Source organism: Arthrobotrys flagrans (assembly GCF_004000055.1).
Source record: "Arthrobotrys flagrans strain CBS H-5679 chromosome Unknown unitig_8, whole genome shotgun sequence".
NCBI classification, from domain to species: Eukaryota; Fungi; Ascomycota; class Orbiliomycetes; order Orbiliales; family Orbiliaceae; genus Arthrobotrys; species Arthrobotrys flagrans.
Genome location: NW_027137553.1, coordinates 1,017,446 through 1,041,588, shown reverse-complemented (window position 1 = coordinate 1,041,588; position 24,143 = coordinate 1,017,446). Strand labels below are relative to the sequence as shown.

At 45.8% G+C, this 24,143-nt stretch overlaps 8 protein-coding genes across 8 annotated transcripts; 2 read left to right on the top strand and 6 right to left on the bottom strand.

Moving 5' to 3' along the window:
* Positions 1–3,685: 3,685 nt before the first annotated feature.
* Positions 3,686–5,202, bottom strand: DFL_006806 (uncharacterized protein; the record flags this gene model as incomplete). The annotated part of the gene is made up of 3 exons (XM_067636292.1): positions 3,686–4,150; positions 4,228–4,995; positions 5,059–5,202. 3 exons carry the CDS (start codon positions 5,200–5,202, stop codon positions 3,686–3,688), a joined length of 1,377 nt encoding a protein of 458 aa, XP_067487924.1.
* Positions 5,203–5,914: 712 nt separating this feature from the next.
* Positions 5,915–7,436, bottom strand: DFL_006805 (uncharacterized protein; the record flags this gene model as incomplete). The annotated part of the gene is made up of 3 exons (XM_067636291.1): positions 5,915–7,049; positions 7,115–7,224; positions 7,290–7,436. The coding sequence occupies 3 exons, from the start codon at positions 7,434–7,436 to the stop codon at positions 5,915–5,917; spliced, it is 1,392 nt and encodes a 463-aa protein (XP_067487923.1).
* A 690-nt stretch (positions 7,437–8,126) lies between these two features.
* On the bottom strand, positions 8,127–10,785 carry DFL_006804 (uncharacterized protein; the record flags this gene model as incomplete). The annotated part of the gene is made up of 9 exons (XM_067636290.1): positions 8,127–8,195; positions 8,255–8,500; positions 8,560–8,847; positions 8,906–9,505; positions 9,568–10,099; positions 10,162–10,397; positions 10,462–10,532; positions 10,594–10,681; positions 10,738–10,785. The coding sequence occupies 9 exons, from the start codon at positions 10,783–10,785 to the stop codon at positions 8,127–8,129; spliced, it is 2,178 nt and encodes a 725-aa protein (XP_067487922.1).
* Positions 10,786–11,593: 808 nt separating this feature from the next.
* DFL_006803 (uncharacterized protein) lies at positions 11,594–13,365 on the bottom strand (the record flags this gene model as incomplete). Its single annotated transcript, XM_067636289.1, has 4 exons — positions 11,594–11,736; positions 11,809–12,064; positions 12,128–12,424; positions 12,484–13,365. The coding sequence occupies 4 exons, from the start codon at positions 13,363–13,365 to the stop codon at positions 11,594–11,596; spliced, it is 1,578 nt and encodes a 525-aa protein (XP_067487921.1).
* A 594-nt stretch (positions 13,366–13,959) lies between these two features.
* On the bottom strand, positions 13,960–14,824 carry DFL_006802 (uncharacterized protein; the record flags this gene model as incomplete). Its single annotated transcript, XM_067636288.1, has 5 exons — positions 13,960–14,102; positions 14,172–14,277; positions 14,353–14,469; positions 14,536–14,633; positions 14,701–14,824. 5 exons carry the CDS (start codon positions 14,822–14,824, stop codon positions 13,960–13,962), a joined length of 588 nt encoding a protein of 195 aa, XP_067487920.1.
* A 1,537-nt stretch (positions 14,825–16,361) lies between these two features.
* On the bottom strand, positions 16,362–17,009 carry DFL_006801 (uncharacterized protein; the record flags this gene model as incomplete). The annotated part of the gene is made up of 1 exon (XM_067636287.1): positions 16,362–17,009. The coding sequence occupies one exon, from the start codon at positions 17,007–17,009 to the stop codon at positions 16,362–16,364; it is 648 nt and encodes a 215-aa protein (XP_067487919.1).
* Positions 17,010–19,306: 2,297 nt separating this feature from the next.
* Positions 19,307–20,966, top strand: DFL_006800 (uncharacterized protein; the record flags this gene model as incomplete). Its single annotated transcript, XM_067636286.1, has 3 exons — positions 19,307–19,315; positions 19,393–19,628; positions 19,805–20,966. The coding sequence occupies 3 exons, from the start codon at positions 19,307–19,309 to the stop codon at positions 20,964–20,966; spliced, it is 1,407 nt and encodes a 468-aa protein (XP_067487918.1).
* Positions 20,967–23,379: 2,413 nt separating this feature from the next.
* Positions 23,380–24,090, top strand: DFL_006799 (uncharacterized protein; the record flags this gene model as incomplete). Its single annotated transcript, XM_067636283.1, has 3 exons — positions 23,380–23,407; positions 23,599–23,760; positions 24,035–24,090. 3 exons carry the CDS (start codon positions 23,380–23,382, stop codon positions 24,088–24,090), a joined length of 246 nt encoding a protein of 81 aa, XP_067487917.1.
* Positions 24,091–24,143: the final 53 nt, after the last annotated feature.

The window sequence follows — 24,143 nt, the reverse complement described above, 5'->3', positions numbered from 1 at the left end:
TGGAGTCGAATGCCGTGCGATTGATTGTGACCGATATATTCTGAAGGGGGTATAGTGGAATTCTTGTGAGAATTATCGAACAACTGAGTGAATATATACCCCATCTGAGAGTAATAATAATAGAACTCGCATCTAGGGGGAACGAAGTAGAACGGGGAAAAGCAGAAACTGGGGCAGTGTATCTAACACGAAGGAAAGTAATCTGATATCGAGAGGGTTTTCAATATGGCAAAGGGAAGTATATCTAGGAATATCGAGGCAAAAGAGAGAAAGAAAACCTGGCTCTAGCAGAGGTCTAGAAAGTGGATAAATTGGGCCTTTTCTTTGCTTTCTCAGTCACAAACGGGCAACAGGAGAAGGCAAGCCGCAGCCTTCGTATATAGAACAATACGATTGTATTCTCAACGACTTGTGCCATGTACCTTTGTTTTTGCGAGACACCACAAAGTAAGTGCGAGCTCGAGACGTCTGGATGTTAAGCCTTCCCGGGTCAGTAAGGATTCCAATAATTGTCATCCCAAGACAGCAAGGTAACTGTTCTCTTCTATTTTCTACGGTGGTACACAGTACAGGGATAGGGCAAGTGCTGTGCCGCGTAAAGGCACGGTGACGCCACGTCTTCTATCCACTTGACTGAAGGGGACAGGGGGAGATCTAAAACGAAGAAGTAGGCGAGTGAACTCACTGAGTGTTCAAGACAGTCCCTAGGCTAGACTGGCTATAACCGCCTCAAAACGGACGAACTTGGAAGCTATAGCTGCAGCTACCAGTATCCTGGTCTGGTCGATCGAGGTGCACCTTGGTAGGGTTGCGTTAGACAGAATAGCCTGTAGCTTGTATTCCGGAGAAACCAAGCTGGGTTGGATTCGAAACAGACGGGCCATCGGACGGCAAATAGTACAAGTAGCTATAACGGTTCGGGTCTTGTGCATACATGTATGTATCTCCACACTGGTGCAAGGCGGCATGACCCTAACGTTTTGTCCACTATCTTTAACGCTATAAACGTCTTGAACCGGTCCTGCGCGGCTGATAAGATCTTTTGCTCCGCTCACAATTACATTCGAATTTAGGACGTTTGGCCGAAATAACAATGTCCAGTTGGTTAAAGGTGTGTGGGTGTGGGTGTGTATGGCGGTCACGAGAACCCCAATCGAAAAACAATTTCTGGGCAGAAACGGATTGTCAGGATTTCTTGCTTTTTTCCTCCCAAGATTCGGATGGTTAGCACTCGAATAGACGGATTAAGACGCGGTAAGTGCTTAATGAAAGGGCGATTAAAAGTTTAGTGAGTTTTGGGGGAGGCGATGCCTGATCCGAGATGGATGTCTCGTAGGCGGAGCACTAGGTTTATTCCTAGGCTAAAACCCCGTATATTTCTCAAGACAACTAGGCAATTGGGAAGATATTCCAACTGGCAGTAAAATTGATTCGGACCAACCTGAAAACGGTTACTTGTTATATATAGTACTCGCGGTCTCGCGCTAGGCCAGTCGGTACCAAACTGTCGGTAAATTAACCAAAAAGTGGATCGAGACGCACACTAAAGAGGGAGATATAGACCGAGAAACTCTTCCAAACACCCCCCAATTTCAGAAATTCGAAATGACAGACGAGTTATGTGATACTCGTAGACAGTTGGCCAATAGTTATTCGAGTGTGCATTGCAGCACAATATATCATATTATTTTCTAGAAACTTTAAACTGACTGTTAGAACGTTAGCACCAGTTGATGTGCCGCACAGTTGCATATCGGTAGGGCTAACGGTGCCCTTCACCATTGGATTGCAGGAAGTTGGATACGAAGAAGGGCTCCCAAACTGCGCATCGAGCTCCCCCGTTCATGTTTGAGCTTGCCTTTTGTAGACATGGGTCGATTATGATCAGGATTTTTCGGAATCAAGTTGTGTATGTAGATAGGACATACATACCCCCTGCGCGAGTGGGAAGATGGTCCACTCCAGGTCATCCCGCAGGACTCGCTGCAAGCTCTTCTCAACTAGTTTGGATCTGTTAGCTCTCAAATGCAAGCCCGAGGTCAGGGGGGACCCTGGAATGCAAGCAAGCCCTTTTTGCTTCTCAGATCGACGACCTTTTCTTTCGATTTTTGACAATGTTGTGGAAAGAAGATGCAGCAAAATACACATGTTTCAAGAATCGCCGTTCGTATTGCAACATATAGCGAACCACGTGGGAACGTTCCGATATCAATTGCGAATTCGAATCTAACATTTGTTATCGAACAAGCTAAGTTTGTAAGACGAATGGGACGGCAGGGACGGCAGACGACGACGAAGACGACAATAAAACAAAAAAACAGAGCCGCTGGTGTTAACTCCGCCACAGGGCTATCGAAACCCACATCTTTTATCCGATTGTGACGGTGTGATATCGATATGCAGAAACCGCGGCCAATAGCTGTTATAGAACGTACTCCATACCCGCATAGCTGCTAACTAGCTGCAACCGATGTTGGTGGTGGTGATGGATTTTGCGTTGCCGGTCAGGAATCCAGATCGATCCTGGGCCTTGGAAACATTTCAAACTGGCATACAACCACCTCAGGTCCCGAGTTTCTGGGACTCAACTTGTCTTGTCCGAGTTCCTGCAATTTCGGGTTCGAATGAGTGATTTTTCTTGATCTCCATTCCTTTTGTTTGCCCATCAACAGAAAGCTTGCACGTTGTTATTTTTTTCGTGGTATCCTAACTCCAATTCCCCAGCTTTTGCACATGTTACAGTGAGCGGTGCTGAGGCGGTGAATCCCGCGCGCTGTATCGATGCGGCACAGACGACACTGACTTTTAGTGTTGGTTTCGCAGCTTCTTTGCCGCCGACAAAGTTACTAACTTTAGATCATGGTAGGTACCAATCCCAAAAAGATCACGCCTCTGTTGATTAGCCAAGGAAGCCAGCTCCGACCCCAGCTGCCTCTATATGCAACTTCCAACGCCTACATATATCTACTGGGTCCTCTTGAGGGGGTTTTGGCATAGTGGTGGGTGCGTTCCGACATTGGGGACATGTTCGACACCTTGCAGCCTACAGGCAAATGAGAACATTCGGATTCAACCTCGTATATCTGGTGTGCCCCCAGATTCTCGCTTCAGCAAGCCGTGATATCAGACTGGTCCCTGGACCATGGTGTTGGTGTCTTCCCACGAGAAACCACTTCGCCTCTTTCTCACTTGCCGCTTTCTTTCTCTTGGATCTCCACCCTCCATCGCAGATATGGCTCTGGCCTCACGGTCTGGAGGCCAAGCTTTTGCTTCCTGTCAGATTCGCTTCTAGATGTCAATGGAATGGCAGTCCGCACCCCACAGCCCCTCATTCTAAGTAATACTGAAACAACAAAGGAACACTGGACGATTTCTTTCTATTAGAATGCCTCGGTCTAAATGGCGAAACGGAAAGGAAAATTCCGACTATGTACAGCCGCAACAGTGCTCTTCCCCTGCAAACGGCCGGTAAGGAACGCCCGCGGCGCTTACAGGGCCTCCTCCACATCGATTCGCATAAACATGTTCCTCCACAGTACACAAAAAACTCCAACCCGTGCAGAATGTTGTGTGAAGTATAGGAAAATACCGAAGCATTAATTCGTCAGCATTACCCCGCATCACGATAAAAATAACATGCATTCGATATGCAAAATTCCTTCAGCTTGCTGCCCGTCCCGCTTCCTCAAGAGATAAAGCTATTCGGTTCGGCACCAGCAACGATTTTAGCGCTGCGTTTCACGTCGATGAAGAGATCTTCGCATTCCTGCACTTCGAGTTCCGTGACTTCTTGCTTGCTGGCGACCTTGGCCAAAATCCAAGCCGGTGTGAGCAGCTGTAGAGCATATCTCAAGCTGGAGTTGACGCCATGCTGTGCGATGCTCTCAAGAGCCCCGTCGGAGACGTTGATTCCTTCGGTCTTTGCCCTCAATTTGATGATCGTCTTGATTTCCTCGGCGTTGTAGGGCAAAGTTTGAATAATGAGCAAACGATCTAGGAGATCTGGTGGTACGCCGTGTGCGGATACGATGTCTTCCGTGCCGCGAATATTGGTCATGCCTCTATTGGAAGCGAGGATGACGATAGGCGAAATCGACGATTCGAGGGCACGGTTGAGATACGTGAAGCATTCAATATCAAGCATGTGAACCTAGAAATAGCAGCACACCGCATATTAGAACCCGGCGCTTCGGTCGTGCAGAAAATGATTTATTTGGAAACGCTTACCTCATCAATGAAGAGAACGCCGGGAACAAGCTCCGCAATGCCTTGGTCGATGTATTTGTTAACTACCTTGTTGATTTCCTGCCGTAACTTGTCTGTGATTTCCGTCTTCTTTGGCTTCATCAATTGACCCATCATGCTCATGATATCCTGTCCGCCTTGTGGTCTCGCATTTGCAACATCGAGATCGTGCAGAGTAACATCCTGTACGATTTCCTTTTTCTTGTGAACCTCTCCTTTGGGGATCGGAACATATTCTTCGGCCTCCAGATCGTATTCAGTGGCGTATGCATCGGACCTCCCGACTCTCTTCACCGCCCCGGTGTTTGCTTCGATGTAAACGACATCTCCTACGGCGACTCTTTCCTTTTGGACGCTCTCGAAGACCGAGGGGTCTAGCCTCAACCTCTTTGTTCCCCTCGCGGACTTCAATCCCACGATCACGCTCGAAATCGTCTTACCGTATCCTCCCAACGGATTGTCAGCTTCCTCTGGTGTCAATTCTGTGACTTCTCCCTCGTAAACCTCTTTCGTCTCTCTAACTCGTAATCCAATCGCTCGTCTAAAGTTCTCCATCAAAGCTTCCGTCTTCTTGATTTCTGTAGAAAAGATTTCGCTGCCAACTATCGGTCTGAAAGGAACCTTCGTCCCAAGTTCTTGCGAGACTGCTAACGCGAGCGCAGTTTTTCCGGTACCAGGTCCACCGGCGAGAAGAACAGCGTTTCCGGCCATGCTTTTGGTTTTGATGAGGTCGACAACGATGCCCAGTGCCTATAACCAATCGCAAAACGGGTCAGAGCCACACGGTGACAAAAGATAGACCAGCAATTATACCTCTCGAGCCTTTTCTTGCCCTACAAACCCTCCTGCGACCTTTTCAGGTGTTCCATCGGGACGGAGACCAAGGCCCTTGATATGAGTGTGCGCCGCGGTTCTGGTCTCACGGGAGCTACCCCGGACCTCGCTGATGTTGACCATTTTATGTAGATTGTGGGTAGCTGCGGTAGTTGGTGATTGCGATGGGAATGTGTAGAAAGTTTTGGTGAAAGGATGGAAGACGAAGTTGCAAAGGACGCGTCGAGAGCGTTTGCATCAACCTTTTTCTTTTCTTTTCTTGTGTGACGTTGGAGACAGAGCCGCAACACAAAATATCAAGACAGCTGCTCGTCCACGGCCACTACCATAGCCATTATATGATACTTTAGCACTGGGAATTGTGATTCTAAAATGAAGTTATGCTATGAAACGATCGAGGTTTGCAATTCTGTAGACTTATTAGTGCATATATAATCTTTGCTACTAAATACACGGAATTCGAATATTGGATATACAATTGCAAGCTGCAAATATCCTGCTATCACAGTTTGCGTTAACATGCCGATTGTAGATCTTCGGATTATATTATCAACGATAACCTTAGGGAACGTAGGGGTAGTATTTAGAAATGGTTACATTTAGCAAGTTGAAGCTATCGTACTAGATGGTGTTCATTATAACTTATCAGGGCATTGTCTCAGTCTCGTCGCCACCTTTCTCATCCCTTGTTCAAAACATGCTCTCTAAAATTAGGAGATCGTTTTCAACCTGAATGATATATATACTCGAACAATTAAATAACAAGGACGAATACCCTCTTCAATGCCGCTAGTCTAAATTACAACGCCACGAATATACTCTAGTTAATTTCCCTCTAAGTTTCCTTCGCAGCCTTCGCCAAAACACCCTCCAAAATCTCCAAACCTTGATGAATCTGCTCATCAGTAATAACAAACGGCGGCACAATCCTCAACGTATTCTTCCCCGCTGTCAATATCAACAATCCCTTATCCCTACATTCCGTCACAATCTCCGCCGGGTCCTTCGTCAACTGTACTCCAATAATCAACCCCCTTCCTCTAATCTCTGATATCAACCCAGGATACTTCTCCTTTGTCTTCTCCAACTGTCTCTTGAAAACATCTCCTTTCCTTTGAACTTCCTTCAACATCTCCTCCGACGATAGTCGTCCAAATACATGATGTGCTACCCTCGCCGCCAACGGGTTTCCACCAAATGTTGTCCCGTGGTCTCCAATGACAATCTTCTCAGCAACTTGCTCCGTCACAATTGTAGCTCCGATGGGAACTCCATTCCCCAGTGCCTTCGCTGTAGTCATAATATCGGGATGTGCCTCCTTTGGCAAAGCACCATGAGCCCACAACTCCCCGGTCCTTCCTAATCCACACTGAATTTCATCATATATCAACACCGCCCCAACTTCCCGACACCTCTTCTTCAACGCCACCAAAAACTCTTCAGTAGCAACATTAATGCCTCCCTCGCCTTGAATCGGCTCCACAATCACACCACAAGTCTCCTCGGTAACCAACTCTGGAATTGCAGCTACGTCGTTAAGATTTCCGTAGGTAAAGCCCGGAACCATAGGCCCGAATGGCTTCTGGTACTTAACATTCGGCGTAGCACTCAAAGATCCCATAGTACGTCCATGGAAAGAGTTGTGGAACGATACGAATCCAATCTTCTTTTCGTTTCCACTAGACTTTCCAACTTTTCGGGCAAACTTGATAGCGGCTTCGTTCGCCTCGCTGCCGGAATTGCAGATGAATACCCGGGATGCATCAGTCATAGCACCGGAAGCTCGGGTGGTATCAATGATAAGACGGGAAAGCTCGCCGGTCCAGGGATTATGGTAGAGGTTGCAAACGTGGATGAGCTTCTGGGCTTGCTCTGTGAGGACGCTGGTGACGCCTTTATCTGCATGGCCGAGTGAGTTGACGGCGATACCGGCGGTGAAGTCGAGATATTTCTTATGGTTGGCGTCCCATCTAGTGATAAGTGATAAGTTAGCATAAGACTTGGTAACTATTTTTTACAATATTGAATTTCATACAAATAAGAGCCTTCTCCCCTTTCGAACATTATATTCGGCCGGGAGTATGTTGCAACCATGTAGTTTGCCTCTTTGGCAATAACATCTTTGGCATCGAACTGAGCTGAAGTCTGTTATAAAATTCTCGACATTAGTGTTTGTTGCGTCAGGATAAAATGCCACAAGTATGACCTACAGCTTCAAATTCTGCCGATTGAGCCGCCTGTGAAACTGTACTCGCAGGTCTGGCGACGGCCCTAGTCAATTGACCACGAGGGGCAGCAGTTGTGGCCAATCTTCCGAGGGCGCGCTTCGTAGATATCGATAATCGGAGAGCCGTCATTGTTGAGTATTTTGTTGAGAGGCCCCAAGCTTAGAACCAAATCAAATGAGATGAACAAAAATAGTAGTTAAAAGTCAATTGAAAATGCTATGAGATTCAAGTAACTTCCGCAACCCTAAAGAACAGCAATCGACGAAACAGAATTGATGACGAAGAATCCACTGTGACTAATACTCTCATGTTAAGAAGCCGGTCGTTGGTTGCTTATCGAACCTAGAGGCGAGGCGGTGAATGTTTGTTGCGCCCTGAAAAACCCGCAAAGGAAAACCAAGCTACTCCGGCCGCGGCGCCGATGCGCTAGACCGGGTAAAACTATGAGATCCCCTGCAGATTTTTCCTATGGCCCTGGAGCATCGGCTCCCTGTATGCATTGGTGAGGAAAATTATAATTACAACACCGAAAAAAGGCATCAAGATGTCAATATCGGACCGTTGCAGCATGCTCGGGCAGGTTTGAATGACTCATAATTCCACGAACTGCTTGTGCATTGACCAAATTCCTGGATTCGGGGTACCCCCAGAAAGTTTCAATTCAATTGTTTAAGATTCCCACAGAAAATGTCTATTTGGCATAGGAGCTATAGCTAAATGGTGACACATTTGATCGAATAGATATGTCAGTATCACATGCATGGTATATATATACACTCAAGGTGCATAGGTGAAGCCTCAATTGACAATTTTCACCTATTAGAACCTGAGATCCCATCCAATCTTAGGACCAAGGTTTGGTAATTCTTCAGCCACGCTTTGGACATCCTGCAAAAATAATATTAGTAACGGACCTTGTATTTGGATCGATAGGAGTTATAACGTACCTTATCACCTCTTCCTGACAAGCAGATGACGATATTCTTTCCCTTGCCTAGCTTCTTTGCCAATTCCATAGCCCCCCAGACAGCGTGGGAAGATTCAAGGGCTGGGATAATGCCCTCAGTCTGTGACAATCTCCTAAAGCCCTCGAATGCATGTTCATCATTTGCAGCAATGAACTCTGCCCTTCCCTCATCTTTCCATTGCGAGAGTTGCGGGCCTACTCCAGGGTAATCCAATCCAGCAGAAACCTATATAAAATCAGCATTATCATTTCATGAAAAACACAAAAGTGAAATCGTTTGCTTACGGAGTGTGTGTCGAGAACCTGTCCGTGCTCATCTTGCAAGATATAAGTTCGAACACCGTGCAAAACACCCTTGTGCCCAGCTACCAAAGTAGCGCTGTGCATCAAGGTATCTACACCATGGCCACCTGCTTCAACCCCCAAAAGTTTGACATCTTTATCATCTTGGAATGGATAAAACATGCCGACGCAGTTGCTACCACCACCAACACATGCGACGACCGCGTCCGGGAGCCTGCCAGTAAGCTTCAGTATTCCCTCTCTAGTCTCACGACCGATGACACTTTGGAACTATTTCTTTCTATTAGTTTGAACCTTCCCTGATTTTTGGACGAGGAGTACAACTTACGGTTCTGACAATAGTGGGGAAAGGATGCGGTCCAATTGCAGATCCGATAATGTAATGTGTAGTATCAAGATCCACAACCCAGGCTCTTAAAGCCTCGTTGACAGCATCTCTCAAGGTTCTTGTACCGGCTTCAACGGCAATGACTTCAGCGCCGAGCAGCTTCATCCTGAAGACATTCAAAGCCTGTCTTCTGCAGTCCTCAGCACCCATGTACACAGTGCACTTCATTCCAAACTTGGCAGCCACAGTAGCAGTAGCAACACCGTGCTGACCAGCTCCTGTTTCGGCAATGACTCTCGTCTTTCCCAAGCGTTTGGCAAGGAGCATTTGACCAAGAGCATTGTTGATCTTATGGGATCCAGTGTGGTTCAGATCCTCACGTTTGAGATAGATATCAGCACCACCAGCGAACTCAGTGAGTCTTGGTGCAAGATGCAAATGCCCTGGCCTACCCATATAAGGGTAGTAGGATTCGAATTCTTTCCAGAATTCGGGATCCTTGACGGCTTCATCAAACCCCCTTTCAAGCTCGATAAGACAGTCCATCAAGCTTTCTGGAACATACTGGCCACCGAATTCACCGATTCTCGAGGGGAGAATCTAAAATTCGTTATATATTAGACTCAGGTGAAAAAAGAAGATTGGATAACGGAATATCTTGCCTCGGGATGGGGTGGATGCTCCATATTGAGCGCCTCGATCTGGTCCGCAAGGCCGGGTTCGGTACCATACGGGCCTTCCCTAATGACACCGTCGACCGTAACCTTCGACCCATCAACAGCTCTATTCTCTCCGTTCGCAAAGGTAACATCCTCTCCAGTTGGCTTCGAAAGATCTCCCAAATCCGATCTGCCAAGAACTTCATATAGGTACTTCCTAAGAGCCAAAGTCTCGTTTCCTGGATTTTCGCGAATGACATTCACGATCTGACTGCCAATGACTACACCTTCTGCGGCGGCACCGACAAGCTGGAAGTGTGCCCGGGTGCTGACACCGAAACCGACAGCGACTGGCTTATTTCCGGAAGCTTGCTTGACCTTCTTGATTAGCTCTGGTAGGTCGGCATTCAGCTTGCCAGTTGCACCAGTAACACCCATACGAGAAACTAGGTAAATAAAACTGTCCGCAATGCTGCACAGTTTCTTCAGCCTAGCCTCCGAGGTCGAGGGCGCCACAAGCGGAACATAACTTAAACTATATATCCATAATAAATCAATAAACGGCTTCCTACTGCAATAGCGAGCCATGGAACATACCCTCCCTTAACGCAGTGATCCCTGAACTGCAGAGCCTCCGTTTCTGGCGGTAGGTCGACCACAATGAAACCATTGATACCCGCCTCGGCGCAGTCCTTTATTAACCTCTCTTCTCCGTAGATCAGCATTGGGTTATAGTACCCCATCATGACGATTGGCACCGTGACTCCAGAGGCTCGGGCTTGTTTCGTGATACTGAGGACGGTAGGAACGTTGACATTGTTTTGAAGGGCAATCTACCATTACACCAGAAAGTCAGCACAACGGCTCTTGTGAACAATATCGGGGTAAAGAACGTACGGTATTCGAGCCTTGGATGGTTGGACCATCGCCAATTGGGTCGGTAAAAGGCAAACCGAGTTCAATAACATCTGTGCGATAACATGTAAGCCACCACGCATAGATTAACAATTGAATATTCAAATATCATACCGGCACCACCGGCCTGTAAAGCCTGAAGGATAGGAACCGAAAGCTCGACGGTAGGGTATCCAGCGGTAACGTAGGCGACCAAGGCATTCTAACAGTTGGCGTTAGTCATGGATATTGATTGCGACCTTCCCAGGAAGAACGAACTCTGCCTTCGGCCTTGCACTTTGCGAATGCAGCTTTAAGGCCTTCCATATTGTTATAGATGTGTGTGTACTTTCCGGGGTAAGAACCAATTGAGTGAAGCAGTGGGTAAACCGTCGATAGAGCAGGACAATGCAGAGAGACCGTTTAGACCGAAGTGTGTTGGATGGAGGTTTAAATTCGTCTACGATGTCTCAACCACCTAAAAAACGATGAGAAGCCTTTTATTCCCGACAACCGCGTAGAATTAACAGAAACCTCAATGACTCATAGAAATTCTCCAGAAAAGCGATGGCGCTCCCTTTTTGTGTAGAACAAAGAACAGCGGCTAAGTTTTCTAAACATTGCTAAGGTCACGGTGGCTCATCTGTTGGATAAATCTTCGATACATCCCAGGGCCGAGGGCGAATATCTGCAGGCAAATTAATTGCCCCGCACAAGCCTGTCGCCCCACTATCGGCGCCCCGGTAAAATCTTTTTGACGGAACAAACCAGGTGTAATGCCGCCCCGAGCCTTGGGTGCAGGGACAGGGTTCCTGCCGCGACAGCGCTAGTATTGCCTGGAGCCGACGTCGGAATGATTGCGGATAAGCCGGCAATGCGATGCCATATATACCGTGTTCATCTTCAAAATGCCACAAGGCTGATATATCTACTAAGCCACGCAGTTACTTCTTCATAGGGTGCCAGAAATCTAGCATCTTGCATTATCGCTTCAATCCAATAAACAGGTAAAAGAAAAAAATGCTGTAGACATGTTTCTTTCGAATACCGCCTCACCGCAAAAACAGGGTCTCAAAAAACCAAAAAAGCAAACCGAAATACCCCAAGCATCCGTAAATAAATTGAATGGGGGTGTTTAAAGATCGACTAAGTTCTCCTCTTGGGGTTTGTTATCATCCTTTGGCGCCGTATCCCTGGTATCCTTTGTCGCGGGCTTCTTTCCTTTCCTGTCGCCGGCGGATCGCTGATAGAACTCGTTGATAACTTTTTCCGGAATACCTATATCACACGATATCAGTCAAATCTCTATTCCAATCCGCATTCTAGTTTTTTTTCTTCTAGATAACTTACGATTCAACAATTCCTTAGGGTAGATTCGGAGTAACGACCAAGCGATATCAAGAGATTCGAAAATGGTTCTCGACTCGTATGCTCCTTGGGAAATAAAGTTTCTTTCGAACTTTTCGAGGAACTCCAAAGAAAGTTTGTCTTCGGCAGACAATGCCTCCTCGCCGACGACTGCTTTCATGGAAGCAGCATCTCTACCGATGGCGTACTTGGCGTAAAGCTGGTTCGAGACGTCACCGTGATCCTTTCTTGTCATACCCTATTAACTCATTTTAGCAAACCAATCGAGAGAGTGCAATGCCGTATTAGCGTAAGTACACACTTCACCAATAGCCGACTTCATGAGACGGGACAGCGATGGCAAGACGTTGATTGGAGGATAGATATTTCGGTTCCAAAGACCACGGTCGACGAAAATCTGTCCCTCGGTAATGTATCCAGTAAGATCCGGAATTGGATGTGTAATATCGTCGTTAGGCATGGTCAAAATTGGGATCTGAGTAATGGAACCGTTTCGGCCTTCAACACGACCGGCTCGCTCGTAGATGGTGGACAAATCTGTGTACATGTAACCTGGATAACCACGACGACCGGGTACTTCTTCTCTAGCAGCAGAAACCTATATTCCAGCGTTAGACTGGGAGTTTGAGGTTCCCTATAGGCAATATTCAATCTCACCTCACGCAAGGCATCGCAGTAAGCAGTAAGATCTGTCATGATAACCAAGACGTGCTTCTCAAGCTGGTAGGCATAATATTCGGCGGTTGTCAACGCCAAACGAGGAGTAATGATACGTTCGATTGTAGGATCATTTGCCAAGTTCAAGAATAGGGTAACGCGCTCCAAAGATCCGTTCTCCTCGAAATCTCTGGTGAAGAAACGACTGGTTTCCATATTGACACCCATAGCTGCGAAAACAATGGAGAAGTTGTCCTCATGACCGTCATGAACACCCTTCGTCGGTGCCTTGACTAAACCGGCCTGACGACAAATCTGCGCAGCGATTTCGTTATGCGGAAGACCGGCGGCAGAGAAAATCGGAATCTTCTGGCCACGAGCAATAGAGTTCATTCCATCGATAGCAGAGATACCAGTCGAAATCATTTCTTCGGGGTACACTCGGGTGTAGGGGTTAATCGGAGATCCGTTGATATCCAAATAATCCTCTGCAAACACCTTAGGACCCTTATCAATCGGCTTTCCTGACCCATCAAAGATACGTCCCAACATGTCCTCCGAAACTGGAATCTTTAAACTCGATCCCGTGAACTCCACCTTTGTCTTCTTGACATCGATACCAGTAGTTCCCTCAAAAACCTGGACGATAGCCCTATTTCCTCGGACTTCAAGAACCTGACCAGCACGTTTCGTCTGATCAGGTAAAGTGAGCTCGACAATTTCATTGTAGCGGGGAAACTTGATGTTATCGAGGATGACGAGGGGACCGTTCACACCAGCGACAGTGTTGTAACTTATACGAGGGTTGACATTGTAGTTACGAGTAACGGCGGCAGCGTTGATGGCGAACGCCTCTTGGGCGGATAATCTGGCTTCGGCCATGATGTGTCCGCCGGTCTAAATGGTCGTCGCGTAAGAAGAAGATGGGTTCGGGGGTGCTTTGGGAGATTAGCTGCGGGCTGGTGTCGTGGAGGTGCTGTAGTTTTCAAGCTTGCTGGGATGCGGGACTGCACTACGTCAACTTTGGCTGGTGCTGTATTGATAACCTGACAACACAAAATCCCGATGCCCATGACCCTGTACTTGCCGTGCATGGCACGGACTACACGTGCAGTCGCATTGGTGCTTCTTACCTGGGTAGATATAATACTTAAATCCTTAGTGGTATTCTATTCTGATTGTTTTTTTCCCAGCCAAGGCTAAAAGAAGGCTGAATATTGTTAATTAAATTAGGGAAGCATGTGATCGATATCGGGCCTCAATCGCAATATTTGTCCTGTCATGATCATAGTAAAATGTAGATTTGTTATACTATATACTTCGTCGAGGAACAGTCCAGCTGTTTAATATATATATATATATATAAGATCAAGAACTAACTTGCTAATATGGCTAATCCAATCTCCAATTCCAGGAAAGGTATTCAAATGTACAAAAAGAAACCTCATAAGGTAATACTCCCAATCCTCATACTAACTACGCAAGAGCCTGCACCATAAACCAAGCCACAAGAAGACGAATCCATGTCTCATTCTTTCCCGCACCAGATCCAGGTCCTCGAACTTGTTCTTCGACATTACCTTGAAACTGTCCAATGACATTTCCGTGTGGAGAGTACTCTAGGAATATTTATTAGTCGCTCATGTGTTCAATGCAATGTAAATATATGGCTTGATACAAAGACTTACCACAAGCAAGAAACCACCCAATTGCCTTTCCTTCACCTCCACATTCTTTCCTGGCACATCCAATTTGAGTCGTATTTGTCCATACCAGTTGAGTGAAGTGTCCAGTCTAATAGATAATCCATAAAATTAATACAATCTCCTAAACCTCTAGACATATAACTGATATATATCGAGAACATACCTCGATGCTGAAATCCGGGTCCCCGTAATCGTACTTATCCACTTCATCCTTCCACGCCGTAATTGCCGCAGAAACATTAGGGTATCCTGCAGCTAAGTTTTCACCATAGGGTTGACCCTATATCTCAATATCCGTCAGCAAAGTTCCGGTAAAACAAGATATGGCTACGAGTATTCGATGCACCGAATGTTCAAAGATACAATCTTCCACAGCGTCCTCTGCAGCCTCCGCAAGGGTATCATTCCAGGTTAATGCCGTAGCATTATACCAATCTCTGTATGCTGTTCATAGTATTGGGTGTCAGTATGGCGCACATCGACTTGTCGGGATATATGTGTTGGACCTTACTGTTCGTGACATCCAAGACTGCCTCTTTAAAGGCCTTGTCAGAGGTATAAGACTTATCTGCGTCTTGCGCATGGACAAAAGGTATAAGGGATAAAAATATTGCCAGTAAGCAGAGGGTTTGCATTTTTATTTTATTTTATTTTCCAGTTCTTGTATAATAGTGTATAGAATTTGAGGTCGGTGTTGCCTGCAGATTTTTTGAAGTACTCGAGATATATAATAGCAAACGAGGAGATATCGATCCCAGCACACAGCACTGAATAATACAAAAAAAAGTTTATAAAGGCTAAAAGAGAGAAACTATTGCAAATATTCGTCGGTGTGAATTATCAATTGCAACCAAAGTACTTAGTTGGAAGAGTACCTAAAGATCACTCTACGGAAAGGCTTAGTCAGTGGCATCACTCGTTGGGTCCTTGTGGAAGATAGATGATTATATAGTACTCGTTATTTATATTGTCAGCGTATGTGACACTCACATAGAATCCCAGTGGATGACATCGTCACAGCTCTTTAGCCAATTTTCGAACCTATTTCCAAGGTTTCCCCGTTGAAGATCCTTGATATCAGAACCACCAGGGGTACTTCTTGTGGAGCCGAACTTCTGGAAAATTACGTCGTTGGAACCTCTCCCAGCGAACCACACCTGCACGATAAAAAAGTTGGACGGGAATCGAAATCTTGAATCAACTTCCCACGTGCATTATTCAGGAACTCGATATCTAGCAAAAGATTGACATATAACGGTTCAGGAGATTACGTAATTACATAAGTCCGTATTTTTGGTTCTCGATCTCGTGCTTGAACACTGGTCGTAAAATACAACAGGGTAAACGCAAAATCCGAACTAGAATGCTTGAGCTTGTCTCGTACTCCATTGAGATCTATCGTTGGTTCAACATCTTATAAAGGGCACCCAGTCCCCTTCGAGCCACGGCAGACTCCTCAGAGGTATCCTTTCCCATCAGCTCAAAAAGCAAATTTAAAGGTAAACGTGTAGAGTCCTGTAGATTTCCATCTTTTGCAGATTTTCTGCTACAATTTCGTCTTTGTCACGAAGATGTAGTTTTACGAGGTAACGGCCGTCCTGTTGGTGATCTATAATATATTTGATAACAAATTCGTTAGACCCGGGATGATAAATAGGGATAGCTGGAAGAATCTAGATTGTAATTAGATACTTGTACATCGTGGAGGGTGTGCATCAATTGTCTGGGGTTTATCACCAAGCTCAGACTGCCCGCGTCGAGGAAGATTATTCGTTTGGAATATAACCTCGCCTCTACGTATGAACTGGTCCCCGCTAAGAGATAGGACGGAGAGATGGGTTTTATCTTGTTGAATGAAGAGCACAAAATGGAAATGTACGTTCCCCATTCCGAACACTATCAGGTTTCATCCAAAAATTAATAGTCAATACCATTTTTGTTCCAGGATTGGGTGGTAAAACAAAGGACCAAGAATATCGGTACTTACGCGGCCCAGCGCTACCCTGAGAAATCCATATCCCTTGATATGGTTTATCTTCCGTTGGGACAAGTAGCCCTTTATCCAATGCGGAATATGTATATAACTTTTCTTCGTCAAAAACCTAGAACAGATCTTTGCTATAGTCTCCACCATCATCAGGCCCAATCGTATGTCGCCAATCAACTATTGTTCTATCTTTCGAAGGTATTTCTATTGGAGCATAGCGGGTCAGGTTTAATGCGACGAAATATCATTTCCTTCGCCTTGTATCTGAAAACCCCGTGATCTTTGTCACTAGCTGTCATGAACGATTCCGTTTCTAGTTGCCATCTAGGAGGGGAAATTTCACCTGGTAACGTAAACGGTGAAGTGTAGTTCGAGAAATTCTGAACCTTTTTGACTGATTTGACGATTTGTAGGGCTGTTTTCCCGGCTACTCGATCATACCGAGGGACTAGGAGAGTTCCGGCATCCGTTTGGTTTCCGATCCAAACTTTTCTGTGTAGCCATGCAAAACCGTCATTAGAACCTTGTAGGCCACTATTTCCAACTCTCCCGGGCTCATCGGGATGATAGTAGGAGCCGCCGTGGAAAATTCTGTACATTCCTGCGACATAACTGGAGCGGTTTGGATTGGCGGACTTTCCATTTGGCAAACGGCCAAGTTCATATACATGAACTGTACCTATGTAACCACACTCAGATCTTGCAATATCTAGTAGCGCAGTCTCCGATGTAGGTTCTCCGGGCCTTTTCTTATGCCATAATATGTTGCCATCCGCAGACTTATGGAATATCGGCTGACCTTCCTCCGCAGTGTTTATGCCATGTATGCCCATCTTTTGAGGATGGGAAGACGCAGGGATTATTATCCCATTGAAAATATCCTCGCGGTCGACGCGACGGCAATACCATCTCCCATCCTTCCATTCGAAATCGGCCAAATATGAGTCGTGAAGAATCGTACACTCCACATTTGCGTATAGCCTTCCTCCTCGCGATGGGCTCCGTTGGGATAGATATAGTATCCCACCGTATGCCCCCGATCTCTGGATTAACATCTCGAATGCAACCCGCAAAATAGTCGAAAAGGCAGGAATTCACCTCTCCAACCGTACCGAGTCCGATACCCGTGCCATCAGACCATACGTGTGATATTGCTGCATATTTTCTCCCCGTTTCGAGAAGCTGTGGAGGCTAATTTATCGACCAAACAGTCCAAAATATTGGGTTTTCGGCAGCTTTGTTGAGGATCATAGGGTCAAAGAGCATCCCAGTCTGGCAAATTGGACCATCTGCACTCGTCCCTGGTTGGGTTTGTAGAATTATCTTGAGGTACCCACAGCTTGACATTTATGCAACTGGTGGACCCTTGTAGAATCGAGTGTGGTCAGGGTACAGGAGTTCGTTAAACAGTCCTCGTGTCCTTTGTGTGAAAGAAGTAGATTGGCTTTTACAAGTTCCATAAGAGCGGGGAAATCCACTTCTCCTCGTTCAGTTGCATTTCGCAAATTCCATAGACGGTTCGGACATATCCCTAACTTGCTCGCTTCAGATGTGGCGATTTTGACAGCTCTGCCATAGACATTCAGAGGTAAGAAGTGCGGAGACCATATTCCTTCTGAATAGTCTGAAGTGCCAAAGTCTCTTTGTACTCGGATTGCCCAATAAATGATTTCACAAATTGCGAATGGATCGGTTTGTCGAAGTCCACCTTTATTATCTCTCAAGAAAACACCATCATAGAAGGTGCCCCCCCCGTTTATATTCCGTTGAGAACCGCGATTGAAGCTGCCAGATGAAAGAACTTTGAGTCGGGAGGTAGGCTATCTCTCTCCTCGCGCGAGATAGACATCTGGCAAGAAATAACCGTCATAATCCAGCCACGGAAATTCTTCCACGGAGACATTGGAACCACTTTATCTAAACTTTCGCGGTTCCGCAGGCAATCTGTATTCTCACATCTGAGAATCCGAGCTTCGCTACATATCCGAGCCACACGGTTCAAGAAAGGAATTTTGTTATCCCCGAATTCCCTTTCACTCAATGGCTCCAGGTTCTTCCCCAGGTTCTAGATAAATTTGCGCAAACGTCAATGATTTTAGGAGTTTCATCTTGAGGTCGAAGTTCGTTATTGTTTGCGTTAGTCGTTGGTTCTAGGCCAGAATCCACAATAGGCGGCAAGAGATCGGGATCGTGGTAAAGAGCTATCTCATGGTCAAAGTAAAACAGGCCGGCCGGTCCATAACCGAAGAGTGGGAGAGTCTGTGGTGGTTGTTTTATCTGAAGGCCTTTAAGATATGGGTGTGTATGGAGACATGTTCCTCGATACGATACCTGAGATGTCTAAGCTGGGATTTATAGCTAGGCTAGCTTCGTATGACCCGATAGCTAGACGTTCGAGAATTACGCCAGCGTCCACTGTAGTTCTAAGCCTTTCTTAATGCTCGCCGTATGCATTGGGCAAGCTGGCAACTTTGTCTATAATCCCAGTTGGCTATAGCTAGATCTTATTCACTTTCCAAAAGGATTTAGCACAAAGTATAGAGTATACGCAGGCATTCGTTTACACAACTCGACCAAGGCTAGCTTCCATACGCCCCACCCGGGTCTCGAATCAGGATCCGTCTTAATCTTAAATTATATCAGCCTCATAATAAAAAGCCAACACATTTTGCTAAACAGAGATATGTCTAGATACTTCATTTTCCATACTGTTAATGCCGGGTTACATGTACTTATACAAACATAGTAGCCGTAAGGTACTATGATAGGCCGAAAACTAAAAAGTCGGGTATCTGGGTTGCCCCTTCTCCACAATTGCACAAAGCTTCGCGAATTTGACATTTCCTACTCTTCAAAGTTCTCGCCCGTGGCCATGCCATCGTGCAATCACGATCTTTTCCTAAACCTTTCGAACTTTTCCTAGAGTTTCTCCTGATATTCGGTTAGGGACTGCTTCACTAGTATTGTGGTCGTAATTCCGAGCTGCTTCAAATACCTATAGACCTCCTAAGTACTTCTATTTTCATATCTATCGTTAAGCGCCAAGGCTTGAAAAGGCCATATATAGCTATCTAGGTACTTAAGTATATAAATGTACATGCACATGTACATGTAAATGCAACCTGTAGCGATGCCGGGCGTAAGACAAACATCCTTCCCAAGTATTTAGTTCATGAGACCATCAATTATAAGTTCGAGCAACTAACGATTCAAAAGGCTGTCACACTCGGAACATTCATCAGCCTCGCTCTCCCTCAAGAACCAGTCAAAACCACCGTCGAGGCGGTTTTATCAGTACCAGAGGGGGTTTGGGCTTTCCAATATGATATAACCAATAGCCTAGTTTATGCCACCTGGACCCCGTCGAATAATTTCCAAAACTCAAAGCCAAAAAGATCAAAATACCGACTAAGACTATGGAGCGGTAGCGACCCGCAAAATGGCCTCGAATGGTATGGAAGAGGCGGTAGAATTTGATTTAGTTGACCCGCCTTGGGAACAACCGATTCCAAGAATTACACTCGATATATGTTTTTGGTTTGGGGTTGAGAAAGTTAACGATAGTGTAAGTCAATACCTTCTAAGAAAATGTTGATAGGTTCAAGACTAATGTATCCGAATAGCCTAGTGATACAAATTCCGGGAGTAATTCAGGCTCACAAACATGGTCAGACCTCATCCAAGAATTGGAAAGCACAATCTACATCTACACCGAATTAAATGCTGAAAGTGCAAAACGGAAGCTTGTAATTGAAAGATTCCAAAAAGCAAGCAGTTCGATCAAATCTGTGGATCAGAGAACTATAGCCCACGGCCAGAGAGCGGAATGGATTAAGAGGGAGCTGAAAGGACTGCAAGGAGGCGTCGAGGAGCTGCGAAGAATCATTTCTACCGGAGAACCAGTCATCCAAGATGGATGTATTGAAAGCACAAAATCCAATGAGAACACTTCAGAAGATCTCAAACTTCGAAGCGAAAGGCTCATAACGGAGAAAGTAAAATTACAGAACGACATAAGTAAACTCAAGAAAAAGGTTGCGACCAAAGATGTGGAAATTACCGAACTATCGGAAACAGTATATCGCCTACAATGTGAAAACGACATGCTCAAGGGCGAAAGCACTAGTGACGACGATCGCGAGGCGCGAGACAATATATTTCAGGAGGCTAGTCACGAGATTGTTAAGAAGGAGCGGCCCCAAAAGAATCATAAATCTCGCGATAAGAAGAATCAAAAGGTTTCTATATCATTAGGGATGGAGCAAGACAATACAGAGATCAAGGCGCCTCTGTACCCTAGACTTGCAGCTCCGAGCCCTTATGCACCCCAGAAACTTAAACTCAACTTCGCAACTATGGAAACCTCCTCTTCGAAGCAGGATCGGTCTAAAACAAAGATATTGAGTATCGCGGAAGGCCATCGTGGGCCACAACCTACCCGTTTTTCAAATGATGTGTTCCCACCAGAACCACCAAAGCCAGCTAAACCAACCAGCTGGGCTGATCTTCTGTCTCCAAGGGCGATGCCCCCTACCTCCTCAAATTCTCCAGGAGCCACCCAGCCTGTCGCCCCAAGGGATAATGGACTATCTCGGCAATACCTGAACGGGCCTGTGTACGAGACAAGGCGATACGATGAAAGAGAACCAGCTAAACCAACCAGCTGGGCTGACCTCCTGTCTCCAAGAGCGATGCCCCCTACCACGCCTGCCCTAGTCGCCCCTAGGAAAGATGGCTGGAAAGAACCATCGAAACGGGACAAACGTTTCGAACGTTTCAGAGAAGCATGAATTCACATCCAACTCAGCTATAGCTAGCCGATGCCAGAGATTTGGATGATCTATATCCTGAAATCAAAAACATAAAACTCCTCTGCAGTTTCGAAATATTTCATATTCATCGCGGCTTAAGCACTCACTTGATTATGACTCTCGAAATATTAGCTCAAGTACGATATATGGCCCTGTTAGCTCATTTGTATAAGCAACTATACAAGCAAATAAGTCATTTAGATTCATTGACTAGAGCCTACTTGGTACTAAATTCATTAGTATAAAACCTGAAAAATTGCCCACATGCAGGACTTACCGAATCGAATGCCTCATTTGCATATACGTTTACTACTACTTTATTTGTTATATCGCACAACATGCAACATATGTGATTTCTAAAGTTGTGATACAAGCTTAAGCTTAATCCCTAGCTAACGTAATCCTGGACCCTGGCCATTCTCAAAGGCCGAACAACCCCAAAAGGTCATGCGAGTTGTCAAACTCCATAAGCCAATTCTTCCCCAAAAACGTTGATATAGTTAGCGGGACTACTTACAAATGGCAATCCCAAATCATTCCTAGTGTGTCAAAGTACTTAATCGACCTCCATGCTAGCTATTGGGTTTTTGCGTTGCGAGCTGTTGGGGGATTTCCTTGTGGATTTGTGGACAGGGTTGGGCCCGAAGGAAAGGGCGAGCTCCACATCTGTCCTAACGCCGATGATGTCACCGCACAGGTCAGAATTCGGGACGGCACAGCTCTGGCAGGGCCCAGAACATCATGGAGCTACCCTCCACAGCCCGATTGGAGAAAGTGCGAAAAAAAAAAAAAAAAAGTTTGAATGAGCAAAAGCATGGGTCTACAAATATACGAAGCGTGCATTTAGAAGCGCTCAATTTGATACAGAGATATTTTTTATCTTAATTGGAGTACCAAGCGTAGATCGCAAGGCGGGATGCTTGCTGCATTTGAGAACGACTTCCAGACGGACATTTTTCTTTTCGCTATAAGCGCCCATTAAAAAGTGACAAGAGATACACAAACAGTAATACCGTTGACAGAACGGATACCTGTCTACTCTACAACTGTAGCTTAGCTCTGCCGGTTGTTCCCGATACGGCTATAGCAAATATGATACATGATTCGATGGGACATAAATCCGCTACCCGTTCGTTTTCTCTCAGTTTTAGTCTCGTAGCTGCTTCATATCCGTGCGTGACCTGTGAGATTTCAACAGAGAGGAAGATATATTACCGGGGCCCCTAATCCATCGATACTACAGGTTAGGGATAGGCCGGCCGCCTGTGGGGCACGATTCTAGATTCGCGTATTGAATCAGAAACTCGAAATATCTCAACATCCATGTGCCATATTCGTGTCACACACCCATTCCAGGTCACCTTCACAGCTTTTCGAGCAAGACTCTGTCACCGCTAGTGGCGCCGCTCGTCGGCTACGATAACCTTTGGGACTTTAGGAAAGGTGGAAAAGAGTATATAATACCAGCTCAGGGTCTGGTTGCACCGTTTGAGGCAGATAAAGCCGGGTTGGGTGGACTTTTAAATAGAATTCTAGAACAAACTCTCCTCGTCAAAAGTTTGGGAAGAGGTAAGGTTTATATTGTGGGTGTTAGATGACGGCGTCGGCTGGCGAAGAAATTAGAATTTCGGAATGAGGGCGTAACAATCGCATGTCTCGATATCTGATCTATACTATTAGTGATTATAATAACACTGTAGGAATATATAATTGTAAGCAGGCTTTCGATCTTGCAATTGAGGTCTGTGCTTTCTGAGCTTCGCATTTTTTTTTCATCGTCTGATTCTGAGTCAATAATACCTATATACTCTGGAGAGTATGCGTGATTTAGCCGCCTGCACTTGGTCTCGCTCGATCCAACATTAGAAAGGATAAGATACGGTACAATACTGGTGCCTGATAACTACCGGGACCAGCTTTTTTAAGATCGTTTTCACTGTTTTCACTATACCGATTCGGCCCCACTTTCTTCCACCCTACCAACACTTTCCATCGAAAATATAGTATAAAAACCCAGCCGCAGGGTAAAGGGTGGAGATAAAAGCAAAAAGAGGAACGATCTGCTTGCTTCGAAGAGTACAAGCACAAGAGGCCAGAGAGGTTATTCGTTAGTTAGGTCTGTGCCGTTTCCTGCTTACCTTTGTCTTCCCTTGCATGGGCTACGGGGCTACTGCCAACTTTTTGTGATGATTCTTCCGCATTTGCTCGAACGGTTGCCAGGTTCCTTAGCTTGACTAGGCCTAGCTGAGCCGTGGAGGGCCCCTCTTTTTCCTCTCTCTGATCTGATCAGTTCCCATATTATATCCCGATCTGTCCTTCTTTTGGAGCTTCTGGGCGAGTTCCTGACTTCTATTGTTGGTGTTTAATTCTTCGGGTCCCTTTTCTTTTGTACATGTTCTTATTGCGATTATTCCTTGGGTGTTAGTACATACTGCATACATACCCGCTCCCCCGTACTAAACCCACGAGTTTTGTAGATTGTTTCTTACCTGCTTGCCTAATCAGTCGTTCATAACTCTGTATTCAGGCGTGGCCGCCTTTGCCTTGCCTTTGTAACGTCATCATCTAGTTTGGTGCCGAAGCTAACTCGTTTGTTTCATGCGCACTTCAGACCGAGAGGGGCACACCACCTTGCCTGACCTTACTTCCCGCCGCCCATCCCTTTGGTCAACCGGAAAAGTCATACCACTACCGTTACTTGCTCTCTCCACCGGCAAACTCAGGCTCTCCCGTCTCTTGCTCAACTACCTGAGTTTCGAGCTTCCGCTTCCTCGTAAGTCACCGGCCATCGCTCACGCTCTCCATTACTTTTTCGCCTCATCGCTGGCCCATCGAGGTTGTGGTTTAGCCGGTGTGTCGTTTGGTGTGATTCTCGGGCTATGTTATGTCATAACGGCCATATTCTAGATGCACCGTTCAGCGGGGACCCTACCCTACATGGCCTGCCATCCCCTCTCGACCCCACACGGGCAACCAAACCAAACCATGGGAATCACTTAAATATGCATCAGAAGCTAAGCTAACAATATCACTTCCACCCTGCGAAGATTTTTTTTCACACGTCAAGATTCCGATATCCCGCTCGATAGAAACTTTTTTTTAATCTTTTTGCGTTTCGGCTCCATTAACACCAGGATTCGCGAGAACAGACGGTTT